At 49.3% G+C, this 15,696-nt stretch overlaps 1 protein-coding gene and 2 long non-coding RNA genes across 5 annotated transcripts in view; 1 reads left to right on the forward strand and 2 right to left on the reverse strand.

The window, feature by feature from the left end:
• LOC122422613 overlaps window positions 1–2,755 on the reverse strand; it is a 39,957-nt gene extending 37,202 nt beyond the window's left edge. Inside the window, exon 1 of the long non-coding RNA XR_006263918.1 lies at window positions 2,648–2,755. This is a non-coding gene — a long non-coding RNA (uncharacterized LOC122422613). The remainder of the gene's footprint in view (window positions 1–2,647) is intronic.
• The window catches only part of LOC122422610, a 129,287-nt gene that overhangs the window by 92,085 nt on the left and 21,506 nt on the right, over window positions 1–15,696 (reverse strand). Inside the window, exon 2 of the long non-coding RNA XR_006263915.1 lies at window positions 7,816–7,963. This is a non-coding gene — a long non-coding RNA (uncharacterized LOC122422610). The remainder of the gene's footprint in view (window positions 1–7,815; window positions 7,964–15,696) is intronic.
• LOC122422604 lies at window positions 5,366–7,778 on the forward strand. 3 transcript variants are annotated; one of them, XM_043439048.1, is made up of 3 exons: window positions 5,366–5,828; window positions 6,222–6,326; window positions 6,827–7,778. In XM_043439048.1, the coding sequence occupies exons 1-3, from the start codon at window positions 5,694–5,696 to the stop codon at window positions 6,863–6,865; spliced, it is 279 nt and encodes a 92-aa protein (XP_043294983.1). In that variant the 5' UTR covers window positions 5,366–5,693; the 3' UTR covers window positions 6,866–7,778. The 3 variants fall into 3 exon arrangements, with proteins under 3 accessions (XP_043294983.1, XP_043294981.1, XP_043294982.1); XM_043439046.1 differs by having other exon boundaries at window positions 5,369–5,828; window positions 6,222–6,531; window positions 6,770–7,778; XM_043439047.1 differs by having other exon boundaries at window positions 5,370–5,828; window positions 6,222–6,531.

Genomic DNA, 15,696 nt, shown 5'->3' on the forward strand with positions numbered 1-15,696 from the left:
TGGATGCCATCAACTCGCTCCCCACCCAGGGGAGACTGAGTTCCCTTCCCCTGACAGTCTTTTCAACTGGTTTGTGCGTAGCTTTCTTGTCATTTTTTAATGGCTTTATGTATTTTTTTCTGTTAAGTTTTTGTTAATGAATTTTACCTTAACTGAGGCAATTTGGGAATATTAAGGCCTTCACAATGCTGTGCAACCATCCCCACTGTCTACTTTCGGACCCTCTCATCCTATCCCCCACACTTCCCAGCGAAGCCTGGATTCATGTCAAGCACTTCCCGTTCCTCCCTCACTCCCGGCCCCTGACAACATATAGTCTTCTTCCTTCTCCATTTCTTCCCATCCCTTCCGTGTCCCCAATCAATGCCAATCACTGAAATGATAGAAAACTGGATTTTTTTCTGACTGAATGTGATAAGTGTAGTCTCTCAGTCTTGTTAGACTCTTTGCAACCCCATGGATTCTACAGTCCATGGAATTCTCTAGGCCAGAATAGTGGAATGGGTAGCTTTTCCCTTCCCCAGGGGATTTTTCTGACTCCCCACATATGGTAAGACCAAACTTGAGAATTCTTGTTTTTATTTCATTTGAAGTAGGCTTTGGGTATCTGAAAGGACAGTGTAGGTACTTTCAAGATGTCATCTGGAAAACGAAGCCCTTTCGGCAAATGTGGTCAGAATCCCCAGGTAGGCCTTGCCGTTGTAAGTGTGACATCTCAGCCAAAAGGGAGAAGCTGAACTCTTCCTCTGGCACAAGCAAATTCACAGAATAAGCCAAGAAAGAGAGCTGGAAAAAAGAACCACACCAGCAAACGAAAAACGTTCCTCATGAGACAAAGCTAGAGAAAACCCAACATCCTTGTGACCCCAAAACCCTCTTGAAAATGAATGTTTAGTAAGGAAGAGAAGAAACACGTGAAGTTCCAAGGAGAGGCCATGCCCATGGCCAGTGTAGCTTAGAGATGGCCTGACCAACCAGAGGAAGATACACGCCAGTGTAAACCCTTTGCAGACAGCAGTGACGGTCATCACCGTGGTAAGTGTTTAGTCTGGTGACAACCTGCTCTGGGCACCAGACGAGGGAGCAGACGTGGTTCTCTTCCTCTGCCCCCACACCACTCCCTCATGAAGGCAGCTCAGGTGCTTTTGGGACCTGCCTGCCTGTCTTGCTCAACCGTGAACTGCGACCACCTCCAGGGCAGGATTCCACCTTCTCTTCCCTATTCACCTTGAACCTGCACACAGTGGGCCTTTAGAACCTCAGGAGACTCGCCCCAGCCCCACTATAGTCAGAAGCCTCCCCAGGCATCAAAACACCTGTGGAGTCACTTTGGCCCAAGCCCTAGTTCTGGATCCCTGGAGCCTACTACAGCCTCTATGGTGAGAGTAATCAGGTCCTTTATACACAGATTCCCAGCTGTCAGATCTGAGTTTTGGATTCACAGTCAGCTCTGTCCCTCCCGTGGCAGCCAGGTGGGCCACGACGCAGTTGAAGGAGCTCACGAGCTGAGTTTCAAGGGAGTCATTGAAAGGACAGCAGTGGACACAACCTGTTGCAAACTGAGGGAGGGTCCCTGCACGACTCAGAAGCGGCCTCTGGTGTGCAAGTGTGGAGGAGGGCCCCCATGGGTGCAAAGGAAAGAGAGGAACCCCCTGGCCAAGGCTCGTGGCTCCTCCTGTGGCAGCTCCAGTTGGTAGCCCATGAGCAGTGGACAGCCAATGTGGTCACATGACCATGACTCTAATTTGCTCACAAAGCAAGAGAAAGGGGGCAGGTGAGGGAATACCCAGAGGGTGCGGTGGGTGCATGAAGGGAGGTGCCCTTCCTCTCTTCAATGCAAACTGCTTTCCTGAGTCTCAGAGCTGCCAGACAGCAGTTACCAAGTCAGGTCCCCACAGTGCTCAGTATGGGTGCCTTAGCCCCTGTCACACGGACAAGCCCCACCATGTGGCCTCCCCGAGTTCTAACAGCAGGAAGTGTGGCTCTGTCTGGGTACACACTTCCTTGCAGTACCTGAGTTACCCCCTTCTTGGAGCCTCAGTTTTCTTCTCTAGAATAAGGACATTGATTGCTACCTTAGCATGTTGCTACCTTAATCCTGTGAAGACTCTTTAGGGTAATCGTACAATAAATAGCTGGCCTTAGGAGATATTTGACTTCCCTGATACCTCAGCTGGTGAAGGATCCTCCTGCAATGCAGGAGACCCTGGTTTGATTCCGGGGTCAGGAATCCTGTCCGCTGCCGAAGGGACAGGCTACCCAGTTCAGGATTCTTGGGCTTCCCTTGTTGCTCAGCTGGTAAAGAATCTGCCTGCAATGAGTGAGACCTGGGTCGATCCCTGGGTTTGGAAGATCCCATCGAGAAGGGAAAGGCTGCCCACTCCAGTGTTCTGGCCTAGAGAATTCCATGGACCATATAGTCTAATGGGTTGCAAAGAGTCGGACACGACTGAGGGACTTTCACTTCACTTTCGAGAGATATCACCTGAATCCAGATTAGACTGGAGTCTCCAGTGTCATCTGACATTTCTTCCCTGTAGCTAGCCAAAACCCACACAGTTGCATTTCCAGGGTCTCCACTTAGCCCGCTGGACAGAAAACCCAGCGTGGTTCAAACAAGCTGAAAGACAAGCAAAAGAGGACTCACAGGCAGACGACTTCTCTCAGGTCTCACGTCGAGCTCCGGGACCACAGCAAGAACTGGCGCTCAGCAGCGCCCTCGTCCACAGGCGGCGGCTCGGCCCTGACTGGAGCAGGAAGGCCACCAAACCGCCCCAGGCCGACCTCACGCACCTCCCACTGCTGGAGCCTGACGTCACCTGGCCCCACCCCTTCCGGCAGAACGAGAAATCCTCTTCCTCTTGATTCCTGCATGAGGCCTGGCCCTGGGCCCTGATTGGTCACTTCCCCAGTCCCTAGCCAATCACAGTGGCCAGGGAGGATGGAGCACACCGATTGGCCAGGTCCAGGTCATGTGACCATAGTCTTCGGATGCCTGTGAGCAGCTCACCGTGTGTCAGGGGTGGAGAGAGTGTGATGCAGCTGGAGTGAGGCTGAGAGTCCAGACCCTGAGTCCGTGCGCTCTGTATCCTGGGACGAGCCTGCACACCCTCGCTACACACCGGCTTGTCCTCTGCAGACAAAATATTCATGGCAGACCTCTGCCCTTCCCATTGAAGGTAGCAAGAGCTTCTGTTTGAAGGTAGGTTTGGAGATCCCCTCCTAGCATCTAGGCTTGTTTTTTGTGTCGTATTAGAATAATTTATTTAGTCAAAAACACCCACGAGCACACCACATCCTGCTTTGCGCTTTCAGGAGTCTTAGCTGTTCTCAGTTGAGGACATGGCCCAGGGGCCTCCTAATGGGAGTGAATTTTGTCCAAGGAAGCACCTGAGGCCTTGAATCACTGAATCACTTTGCTGTCCACCTTAAGCTAACAACTTAGTGTAAATCAGCAATACCTCAATTAAAAAAAAATGATATTCCCTCATCAAACATTGCTCTAACGTTTGTAAAGTTTTTCGTTCAATTGTTGGTTCTTAGTATGTGTCTAATTGGTTTGGTTGTGTTTTGTGAGGTAGGGATCCAACTTACTTTCCTGTATGAGCACCAAATTGTCCCAATGGGACGATTCCTTTCTCCTTTCTCCTGTAAATACCCTTTCTCCATTTGCATATTAAGAAGCTCTTTTTAAAAATCCCAGGTATCAAGAACTTCAGGTCTCTGGTAATTTGTGGAGCACCCCAGAGACATGTTTCCATTCCTGTGTCTTCTCCCTGCATTTAGCCATTGCCAGTTTCTAGTATAGACAAGTGCCCTCAGAGGGTTCTCTGTAGTGAACCATGAATGTTTCCATGACCCAGGAATGTGAGCACAGAGGTGGGGTGAGTCCATAGTACCTCTGACCATGCTCAGCAACCCGAACATTAAGCCTGACTGAAACTGCTTAAAACAAGCTCTGTGTTTCTTCCTTTTGGTGTCTGGCTGTGCAGAATAATTAGTTGGTAGATTGGGACTTGGGTGTTTGGGTTCAGAGGAGTAGAGACAGACCCATAGCCTGCTTTTCCATTATATTTTCCTCCTCTGGGCTCTGCTGAGCTGGTGTGGAAATATTTCTGCTAAAAGCTTGAGAGGTACTCAATCCTTCTGCTTCCCATCTCCTGCCTTTTCTGTACTTCTGTCATTTAAAAAAATATAGCTAATTTTCAATGTTGTTAGTCTTCAGGTTATCATGGAAAGCACAGTAAACAAGCATATGATTCTCTGCAGACTTATGCCGGGACCTCTTCACTGAGAAGAGTTCCTTCAGATGGAACTATCCTATTTCAGGTGCAAAGAGGGACATACCCTTACAAACAGAGACTTCCCTACTAAACAGAAACGGAACTCACAAAAGGGCAACCTCGTGCTCCCCTGGTCTTCTACCGGTTAAGGAGCTGCCTGCTAATGCATGGGATATGGGTTTGGTTCTTTGTCCAGGCGTATCTCACATGCCTCAGAGGAGCTAAACTCATCCACCACACGCACTGAGCCAGCGCTCTACAGCCTGGGAGTCACAACTCCTAAACACATGCAGCACAACGACTGAAGCCTGGACACCTGGACCCGTGCTCTGCAACAAGAGGAGCCCCACTCACCAGAACTAGAGGAAGCCCTCTCAAAGCAATGAAGCCCTAGCACGGCCAACAATCAATTAGTAAATCTTAAAATCAAGAAGGGCAACTTCTACTCAGGTTTTCTCTTTTTTTATTTTATTGAATTAAACACAGCAAACTCACCCGATGTCGCAGACACATCTTAGGGTGACATGTTCTGCCCCAAGTGACTTGGATGTAATCCAATTGACCTACACATTCATCTACTGAAGGATATCACGACTTCTTAACATGTATAGCCATTTTGAACAGAACTGCTGTACATAATTGCATCCATGGTTGCATTTTCAGAGCAGTTGCCTGAATGCAGGGAGCCATTCTATGCTCAGCCACCCACAGAAGCCAAGCTGGGAGACTTGAACCAGAATCTCGATGGAAAAAGAGGACCAGAAAGTTGGCTCCTCTTTCATATAAGAGAAGGCGACCTTCCAGTCTTCCTTTCAGCCCCGCAATTGGGGGGTGGGGTCTTGAAAAGGCAGCAAGGGGAGTGTCTTTTCCTAGGTCCCAGAGCCTGTTTCTGCCCCATTCCATGCTAGGTCAGCCCTGTATTGAATCCTTCCTTTGGGAAGTCTCAGTGCACAAACTCCATGTGATACCAGCCCCAGGTGGAAAGGCATGGGGGTCTCGGAGGCCAACAGATCTGGGCAGGAGATGGGAGAATGACCCCCGCTCAGCAGATGGAAAGACTGGGGAAACCCTGAGGGGCACATGCTTGTCTAGGGCCACGTGACCTAGGAGAAGGAGGAGCCTGGTCTGAAAGCAGCTGTGTCCTCAGAGCTCAGGCCCTGGCGGAACCCAGGCCTCCCCCAAGGCTGAGGGCTGGGCAGTGTGCGTGTCACTGTGCCCGCACGGGGCCTAAGGGTGTGGTTGCACACTCAGAAACACCCAGGTTCCCTTGGGGAGCTCTGTGTGAGGGACCTCAGCAACGAACCCAAGAAATGATGTCACTTCCTGGCAACAGAACTCAACAGAACCCAGAACCCAGGGACCCAGGCACCACTGCGAGAGGAGACCCCAGCCAGATCACTTGCTGCCAAGATGTTCTGCTGTTTGCCCCTGCCCAGAGGCCGGGGCCTCGGGAGGGCTCACAGGCAGAGTGTGTGGGATCGCTGGCGACGCTGGCTCAGGGCCCCCCGAGGAGGCCTCTGGCCCTTTGCCCGAAGGAACAGGAAGGTAACCCGGGAGCCCCAGGCCGGGCCCGGCCACCTCTCCCATCCCACCCGGGCAACCCCGAGTCCTTTCCCTGGGAATGGGGACGGGGGGTTCTCGGGGTGTGTCTGCCTCAAGCAAGCCCAGAAGGATGTGCGGTCAGAAGCCTGTGCACCGGTGGCGTCCCCACCCCAGGGGAGAGCAGGCTGGGCGGGAGGGGGAGAGCCCAGGCAGCGCTGACTGCCCAGGTTGACCTGACGCCCTAAGAGGTGTCTCCTTCCTCCCGGGTGGGTATCTGAGCAGACACACATCTCCGCTGGGACCAGAAATTCAAGTGGGCAGAAGCAGCAGCCATACTGGCCAGGCCCAGCTCGGAAAACACCAAGCAGGCCTGGCTGACGCTTACTGTCATTGCAGAGCTTCCCACCGGATGTGGCCGACGAGGGGGACACGCCGTCCACCTCCTCGAGGGAGGGGTCGGAGCCCCACCCCCCTGCCCGTGAGGCCCAGTGCAGGGTCCAGGTGAGCGTGCCCATGGAGGGGTCAGCCCAAGGGGGAGTGAAGAGCAAGAGGGGAAGGCCTCCCCAGAAACCACCCAGGACACACCGCGGGGCCCAGTCTCGGGCTGCTTTGCGGCTCAGCACACCTGGCTCCGACCCAGAGCCCCGAGCACCCCTCCCTCTGAGGCAGCACGAGGACCTGGAGCCCAGCGCGGCAGAGCACAGAGGTGAGGAGCCCGGGGCTGGGAATCTGAGTGTGTGGGGAGGGGCGCTGAGCTTCACAGGGAGGAGTCCTCCAGAGCTGGGGCTGGGCCTGGAGCAACGGCTGGCCTCCCACCATCTTGCAGACTGCAGTCAGAGAAGGCATCCTATGCTGGGTATTCTACTGGAAGTCCTGGGAAGCTTTAGAGCCCAGTTAGGCCCGTGACAAGGGAGACCTCTGGGTAATCTCTTCTTCTCTCCCAGCTCTAGCTCTGACCTTCCAACTCAACCAGGCTCCATTTCCAACACCTGTCCCTACAGAGGTGCTTGCTGCACGTGCAGGACCCAGGGATCCACTGAGGGGACATCGAGACCTGATCCATCCTGCCTCAAAGACACTGGACCAGCTGGTTCCTGGCCACCACACTGGGCAGATCGGACCTCTGTGCCGGCAGGACGCCCAGCCCCAGGCACCGATGTCCCTCCCCCTCGGCCCAAACGTCCACCTCCACCTGCACCTGCACCCGCTCGGGCTTTGGCAGGAGAACCCGAGTCAGGGCATGAGTTACCACCTCTGCAGGCAGAGCCTGCCCTGGCTCCTGCTCAACACCCAGACGCCCACGATGACTGACCAACCGCTGCAGGGACAACGGGCCCCTCTTTTGGACAGAGACCCAGAGCCCGTTCTGGAAACACCAGGTCCAGGGGAGCCGTGGGCTCTGCAGCCGCTATCCCTGTCTGCCCCCCATGGATGCCATCAACTCGCTCCCCACCCAGGGGAGACTGACTTCCCTTCCCTTGAGGGTCTGTTTATTTGGTTTTTCTCTACCTATTTTGTGCTCTTTTACTTGTTCTATGGTGTTCTGTACTTTTCTTGGTTCAGTTTGAAAGAATAAAATTATTCATTTATTTAATAATAACAATGTCATAGTAACAATTATTGTTGTTTAATAATTGTTATTGTTGTTAACAATTATTGTTGTCTAATAATAACAATTATTGAAAACGGCTGCAATCTGGGGACACTGAGGACCGACAAAGCGCTGTGTAACCATGGCCACCTTGTAGTTTCAGACCCTTTGAAGATTTCCGCCTCACCTCCCAGCAAACCCTGTATTCACGGCAAGCACTCCCTGTTCTTCCGTCTCCCTGACCACGAACAAACTTGAAACCTTTTCTCTTCATTTCTCCGTATATTCTGGGTGTCCCCATCAATGACTATCAGTGAAACAATGAGGTCCTTTTGTTCTGACTCCCCACATTTTCAAGGCTACGTTTGAGAATTCTTGTTTTGATTTTATTTGAAGTACCTTTGAGTATCTGAAAGGATGGTGTAGGTACTTTCAAGATATCATGGGCCAGATGAAGTCCTTTAGGCAAATGCCGTCATATTCCCCAGGCAGTCATTGCTGTTGTTAAGAATGACATCTCAGCCAGAACGCGAATGCTGAACTTTTCCTGTGGCACAAACAAAGTCACATAATCAGCCAAGAAAGAGAGCTGGATAAACAAACAACCCCAACAACTAGGAAGCCATTCCTCAGGAGACAAGGCTAGAGAATGACCTAACATCCTGGTGACCCAAAAACCCTCTAGAAAATTCATGTTCTGGAAAGAAGAGAACACATGGGAAGAACGAAGGAGAGGCAATGCACATGGCCAGTCTAGCTTAGAGATGGCCTGACCGCTCCAATGGAGACGCACCACTGGAAACCCTTTGCAGACAGCAGTGATGGTCATCACCATGGTAACTGTTCTGTCTGGTGACAACCTGCCCTGGGCACCAGCCGAGGGAGCAGACCTGCTTCTCGTCCTCTGGCCCCACACCACCCCCTCGTGAAGGCGGCTCAGGTGCCATCCTGCCCCGCCTGCCTGTCTGACTCATCCATGGGCTCTCACCACCTCCAGGGCAGGCCTCCACTTTCTCCTCTCTCTGCACCGTGAACCTGCACACAGTGGGCCTTCAGAACCTCAGGAGACTCGAGCCATTCCCACTATAGCCAGGACTCTCCCCAGGCATTCAAACGCCTGTGGAGTCACTTTGGCGCAAGCACAGGTTCCAGAACCCTGGAGGCTACGAAACCCTCTCCACTGTGAAGAGTCAGGCCCCTTTGTACAGAGCTTCTGAGTTGTCAGATCTGAGCTGTTGTTTCATTGTCAGCTCTGTCCGTCCGGTGGCAGCCAGGCGGGCCATGCTGCAGACAAAGGAGCTCACAAGCTGAGTTTCAAGGGAGCTATGGCAAGGACAGTGAGGGATACAAACTGAGTGAGGGGCCCCACAACATGTGGAAAAGGCCTGTGGTGTGCAAGTGGGGACTAGGGCCCCCAAGGTCCACAGAAAGAGAGGCACTCGGGAGCAAAGGCCGTTGGCTTCTCCTCTAGCAGCTCCACATGGCAGCCCGTGAACAGGAGTCAGCAAAGGTGGTCACGAGAGAGTGACTCTGTCACTTCCTCAGAAATCGAGAGAAAGGTGTCAGTGTCAGTGGGAATCTGGAGGGTGTGGTGGGGTGGATGAAGCCAGGTGCCCTTCCTCCCTTCAGCGCAAACTGCTTTTGGAAATCTCAAAGCTACCACATGGCAGTTACCAAGTCAGGCCCCAACAGTGTCCAGTATGGGCTGATGCCTTAGCCCCTGACACACGGACAACCCACACCAGTGGCTTCCCTGCGTTCAAACGGCAGGATCCGGGGCTTCTGTCTGGGTGCACACCTCCTTGCTGGAGCCACGTCACCCCCTTCTCTGAGCAGCAGTCTCATGCTCTAGAATGAGGACATGGACTGCTCCCTTAGCAGGTTTCTATCTCAATCCTGTGAAGACTACTTCGGGTTATCCTAGAATTAATATCTGACCCGAAGAGATATCACCTCATCCAGATTCAACTGGAGTCTCCCAGCGGCATCTGGCATTTCTTCCTGAAGCCAGCCAAAACCCACACAGTTGCATTTCCATGTCTCCACTTAGCCAGCTGAATAGAAAACCCAGCGAGGTTCAAACAAGCTGACAGACAAGCAGAAGAGGACTCACGAGCAGACGGTTTCCCCTCAGGTCTCAGGAGGAGCTGCGGGTCCACACCGGGAACGGGCGCTCTCAACCCCTGGGCTCAGCAGCGCCCTCATCCTCAGGCTGGCGGCTCTGCCCTGACGGGAGCTGGAAGGCCACCAACCGCCCCAGGCCGACCTCACTCCCCTTCCACTGCTGGAGCCTGACGACAGCCAGCCGCACCCCTTCCGGCAGAACCAGAGCCCCTCTGCCCCTTGATTCCAGGGTCAAGCCTGGCCCTGGGTCCTGATTGCTCACTGCCCTAGTCCTGAGCCAATCACGGTGGCCAGGGAGGACGGAACACACCCACTGGCCAGGTCCGGGTCATGTCACCTTCCCTAGGGCACGTGGGAGCTGCTCGCCGTGTGTCAGGGCTGGACACAGTGCGATGCCCCAAGAGCAGGACTAGGAGTCCAGTCACTGTGTCCGTGTGCTCAGAGTCCTGGGACGTGCTTCCACGCATCCTCTCGACGCACCACTTTGTCCTCTGCAGACAAAATGGTCATGACACACCTCTGCCCTTCCCAAGCCCTGTTTCACATTCAAGGGAGCAAGGACTCCTGTTTCAGGATGGGTTTGGAGATCCTCTGCTAGCCTATTAGAATAAATTATTCAGTCAAAAACCACCCGCAAGCACCATCACATGCTGCTCTGACCTTGGAGGTCTATTCGTTGTTGTTTTGAGTCGAGGGCGTGGCCCAGGGCGAGTGAATTTTCTGCAAGGAAGCACCTGAGACACTGAATCACAGAATCACTTTGCTGTATGCCTGAATCTAAAATTCATTACAAATCAACAATGTTTAAATTTAAAAAAAAAGGATTCACTCATCAAAAATTGTTCTAAAATGTGTCAAGTTTTTCTTTGAAGTGTTGGTTCTTGGTATGTGTCTAATCTTTGGTGGTTTCTGTGAGGTAGGGACCTGACGTCCTTTCCCAATGGATATCAACTAGTCCCAGTGGGCCTCCTTTCTCCCTTTACATGTTTAGAAAGACTTCTCCAAATCCAAAGTATCAAAGGCTTCAGGTCTTTTTGGTCATTTGGGAAGCACCCAAGAGGCAGGTGTCCTTTTCCGAGTCTTCTCCTCGCATTTGGCCACTGCCAGTTTCTGGTATACACAAGTGCCCCAGAAAGTTCTGTGTAGTGAACCGTGCATGTTTCTGTGAGGACAGAGGATGTGAGCACGGAGGAGGGGCTGAGTCCATAGCGACCACTGACCATGCTGAGCAACTCCACCATCAAGTCTGGCTGAGACTTCCAAAGGCAAGTTCTGTGTTTCTTCCTTTGGTGTCTGGCTGCACACAGGAAGGTTGGTGGATTGGGACTTTGGTCTCTGGGATCAGCAGTGGAGTTGAATCTAACCAGCAGATTAGACTCACAGCCTGATTGTCCATTCTGTTTCCACCATGTGGGCTCTCCTGAGCTGGAGTGGAGATATTTCTGATACATTTCTGCTAAAGGCCTGAAAAGCAGTCAATCCTTCTGCTTCCCACCCCCTGCCTTGTCTGTACTTCTGTCATTTTCTAAAAATAGAGTTCATCATCAATGTTGCTAGTCCTTGTGTCATTCTGACAGTCAGGCACCTGAGCCTTAATAGACCTAAAGCTCCCGAGAGCTCTTGGCCTGGTGGATACATGGAGAACTCAGGGAGCAGCACCACATCACACTGGAGCCTGGACCAGAGAGAAGGTCCTTGCCAGGAAGAGGCCGGCCCTGCGGTGGGGGTTCCGAGTTATCACTTCTGATCTTTATCCCATGGTTCTTGGTTCAGGCCCCATCTGAGATCTGGAAAGGAGGTGGCCTCCCTCCCTGACCCACGACGACTATCATTTTCGTCCTGGTCCTCAACCAGCCCCATCTGGCTCCCCAGCTCCACACTTGACCCTTGCCCACAAGATGAGGAGAGCCTAGTTCCAGAGAATTTTACACAAGGAGAGGCTGCTGGCGACCCTCCAAACCCCTGGTCTCAATAACCATTTCCTTTTAATTTCACAACCTTGCGACAAGGTTGATTTTGTGTCCATTTTGCAGTTGAAATGGTTGAGCCTCAGATCATTGTGTCATTTGCCCAGGGTCACTCAGCAGGTTAGCAAGTGAGCGGGGATATCAACCCAAAATTCCTACCTCAGAGTCCATTACTCTCCAGGTCTTTCAGCTCCTGGCTTACAATTATTTCAAGGTATTTTATTCTTTTTGATGCATTTATAAATGGGACTGCTTCTTCATCTCTCTCTCGGATGGTTCATATCCTGTTATCTGGATGATTTATTAGTTCTGACAGTTGTTTTCCTGTGGAGTTGTTAGGGTTTCATATCATCAGTTTAGTTCAGTCTCTCAGTTGTGTCTGACTGTTTGCGACCCCATGAATTGCAGCATGCCAGGCCTCCCTGTCCATCACCAACACCGGGAGTCCACCCAAACTCATGTCCATCAAGTCAATGATGTCATCCAAACATCTCATGCTCTGTCGTCCCCCTCTCCTCCTGCCCTCAATCTGTCCCAGCATCAGGGTCTTTTCCAATGAGTCAGCTCTTCACATCAGGTAGACAAAATATTGGAGTTTCAGCTTCAACATCAGTCCTTCCAATGAACACCCAGAACTGTTTTCCTTCAGGATGGATTGGTTGGATCTCGGTACAGTCCAAGGGACCCTCGAGAGCCTTCTTCAAATCCACAGTTCATAAGCATCAATACTTTGGCGCTCAACTTTCTTTATAGTCCAACTTTTACATCCATACATGACCACTGGAAAAACCATCGCCTTGACTAGATGGAACTTTGTTGACAAAGCCATGTCTCTGCTTTTTAATATGCTCTCTAGGTGGGTCATAACTTTCCTTCCAAGGAGTAAGCGTCTTCTAATTTCATGGCTCCAATCACCATCTGCGGTGATTTTGGAGCCCAGAAATATAAAGTCAGCCACTGTTTCCCCTGTTTCCTTCCCCATTATCTGCCAGGAAGTCATGGGACCAGATGCCAAAATCTGAGTGTTCTGGATGTTGAGCATTGAGCCAGCTTTTCCACTCTCCTCTTTCACTTTCATCAAGAGGCTCTTTAGTTCTTCTTCACTTTCTGCCATAAGGGTGGTGTCATCTGCATACCTGAGGTTATTGATATTTCTCCCAGCAATCTGGATTCCAGCTTGTGCTTCCTCCAGCCCAGCGTTTCTCATGATGTCCTCTGCATATAAGTTAAAGAAGCAGGGTGACCAGATACAGCCTTGACATACTCCTTTTCCTATTTGGAACCGGTCTGTTGTTCCATGGCCATTTCTAACTCTTGCCTTCTGACCTGCATACAGGTTTCTCAAGAGGCAGTTCAGGTGATTTGGTATTCCCATCATTTTCAGAATTGTCCACAGTTTATTGTGATGCACACAGTCAAAGGCCCTGGCACAGTCAACAAAGCAGAAATAAATGTTTTTCTGGAGCTCTCTTGCTCTTTCGATGATCCATCGGATGTTGGCAGTTTGATCTCTGGTTCCTCTGCCTTTTCTAAAACCAGCTTGACATATCATGTCATAATGTAATAGTGACAGTTTTCCTCCTTCTGTTCTAATGGGGATGCCTTTTATTTCCTTTTTGTTCCCTAATTGCTCTGGGTAGCACTTACAATACTACGGTGAATAAAATTGGCAAGAGCAAACATCCTTGAACTATTCCTGATCTTTTAGGGAAAACTTTCAGCTTTTTATCACTGAGTCTGATGTAAGCAGTGGTCTTATATAGCCTTTAGGATGTTCCATGTATAAACACTTTATTGAAAGTTGGATTGATATATAGATATTACACTTGATCAAGAGCTTTTTCTGCAACAGTTGAGGTGATCATATGACTTTTATTCTTTATTTTGCTCATATGCTGTATGACATTGATTGATTTGCAGATCATGTCATCCTTGCTTCCCTAGAAATGATTCCATTTGATTATAGTGTATGATTCTTTTAACGTATTCTTGAATTTGGCTTGCTAATATTCTTTTGAGGATTTTTTGCATCCATTTACACCATAGTTGGGCTTCTCCGATGGTTCAGATGTTAGAGAATCTGCCTCCTTTTGGGAGACCCAGGTTTGATCCCTGGGTCAAGAAGGTTCCCTGGAGGAGAGAACAGCCACCCTCTCCAGTATTCTTGCCCAAAGAATTCTTTGGACAGAGGAGCCTGGCAGGATACAGTCCGTGGGTCACAAAGAATCGGACACGACTAAGACTAACACACACGGGTCCCTCTTGACATTTTTACATTGAAAATGTTATTTCAGTATTTCAGTGAACAAGTATAGTCAAAGGAAAAATGTCAAAAGGAAACAAGTCCTTAGAAGCAAATGACCATAAGGCATAACAAATGAAAAAAATATTCCAAGTAATGACTTTTCAGAAGACTTCAGATCCTCAGAGGAATTCTTTTTAAACTGAATTTAAAGTGAAAACTCTATGTTTAAATATAAGCCTATTTTGGTATTATATTCCTATGATGAGATTTAAAATTTTCCAATTTACATAAGATATTAAGGAATAGTGTATAGCTATTAAAATCATATTTTCAAAACCTTTAAGGAATGAATAAGCACTAATATATAGTGGAAAGGTAGTTAGGAATAGAGGATGATCCCATAGAGTTTAGATGATAGTACAGACCAACTGAGTAAGAGTTTTCAAATTTATGTATTTTTAGTTGAGGAATCACTGCTTTCCAGTGTTTAGTTGCTTTCCCTCATACAACAACATGAATCAGTTGCAAGTATATATTCCCTCTTTGGTGAGCCTCCCTCCCACCTCCCACCATCCCACCCTTCTAGGTCATCACAGAGCACTGTGTTGGGCTCCCTATATCCATAGCAACTTCCCACTACCTAGTTATTTTACATAGATAGTGGCTATTATCCCATGCTATTCTCTCAGTTTGTCCCACCCTCTCCTACCCTAGATGGGCAGACAAGTCTTTCCTCTGCATCTGTGTATCTATTTCTGCCTTCCAAAAAAGTTTACCAGTACCATTTTTCAGGATTCCATTTGTATGCATTAAGATATGATATTTGTTTATCTCTTTCAGACTTATTTCAGTCTGTATCAAAGGCTCTAGATTCATCCACTTCAGTTAAATTGTATTTGCTCTTTTTTAGGGCTCAGTCAAATTCCATTGTGTATATGTTCCACAACTTCTTCATCCATGCATCTGTCAATGGACATCTTGGTTGCCTCCATGTCCTGGCTTTGTAAACAGTGCTGCAGTGAGCACTGGAGTACATATGTCTTTTTTTCAATTATGTTTATCTCAGGGTATATATTCAGCAGGGGATTGTTTGGTCCTAAGATAGTTTTAGTCCTGGTTTTGAAAGAAACCTCCATAGTGTTCTCCATAGTGGCTGTATCCATTTGTATTCCCTCCAACAATGCAAGAGGCTTCTCTTTCTCCCATTTCCTGTCCAGCATTTGTTGTTTGTAGAAGTTTTGATGATGGCCATTCTGCCTGGTGTGACATGATAGCTCATGTCGTTTTGATTTGCATTTCTTTAATAATGAACAGTGTGGATCAGGAGAAGGAAATGGCAACCCACTCCAGCATTCTTGCCTGGGGAATCCCAGGGACACAGGAGCTTGGTGGCCTGCTATCTATGGGGTCGCACAGAGTCGGACATGAGTGCAATGACTTAGCAGCAGCAGCAGTGTTGATCATCTTCTCATATGCTTGTGGGCCCTCTTGATGTCTTCTTTGAAGAAATGTATGTTTAAGTCTTCTGCTTATTTCTTATTTGGTTGTTTGTTTTTCGGATATTGAACTGTATGCCCTCCCTAGAAACTTTGTTGATTAATCATTTTTCAGTTGCTTCGTTTGCGATTATTTTCCCCCATACTGTGGGTTGTTTTTTCATCTTGTTTATAGTTTTTCTTGCTGCTTAAATACTTTGAAGTTTAGCTAAATGCCATTATTTTTTTGTTTGTTTGTTTGTATTTCTATTACTCTAGGAGGTGGGTCAAAGAGGATCTTGCTTTGCTATATGTCAAAGAGTGTTCTGCCTATGTTTTCCTCTAATGTTTTAACGTTTCTGAACTTACATTCAGGTCTTTAATCAATTTTGCATCTATTTTTGTGTATAGGGCTAAGAAGTGTTCTAATTTCATTCTTCTGCATGTAGCTGTCCAGTTTCCCCAGCAC

Source organism: Cervus canadensis, chromosome 20, assembly GCF_019320065.1.
Source record: "Cervus canadensis isolate Bull #8, Minnesota chromosome 20, ASM1932006v1, whole genome shotgun sequence".
Taxonomy (NCBI): Eukaryota; Metazoa; Chordata; class Mammalia; order Artiodactyla; family Cervidae; genus Cervus; species Cervus canadensis.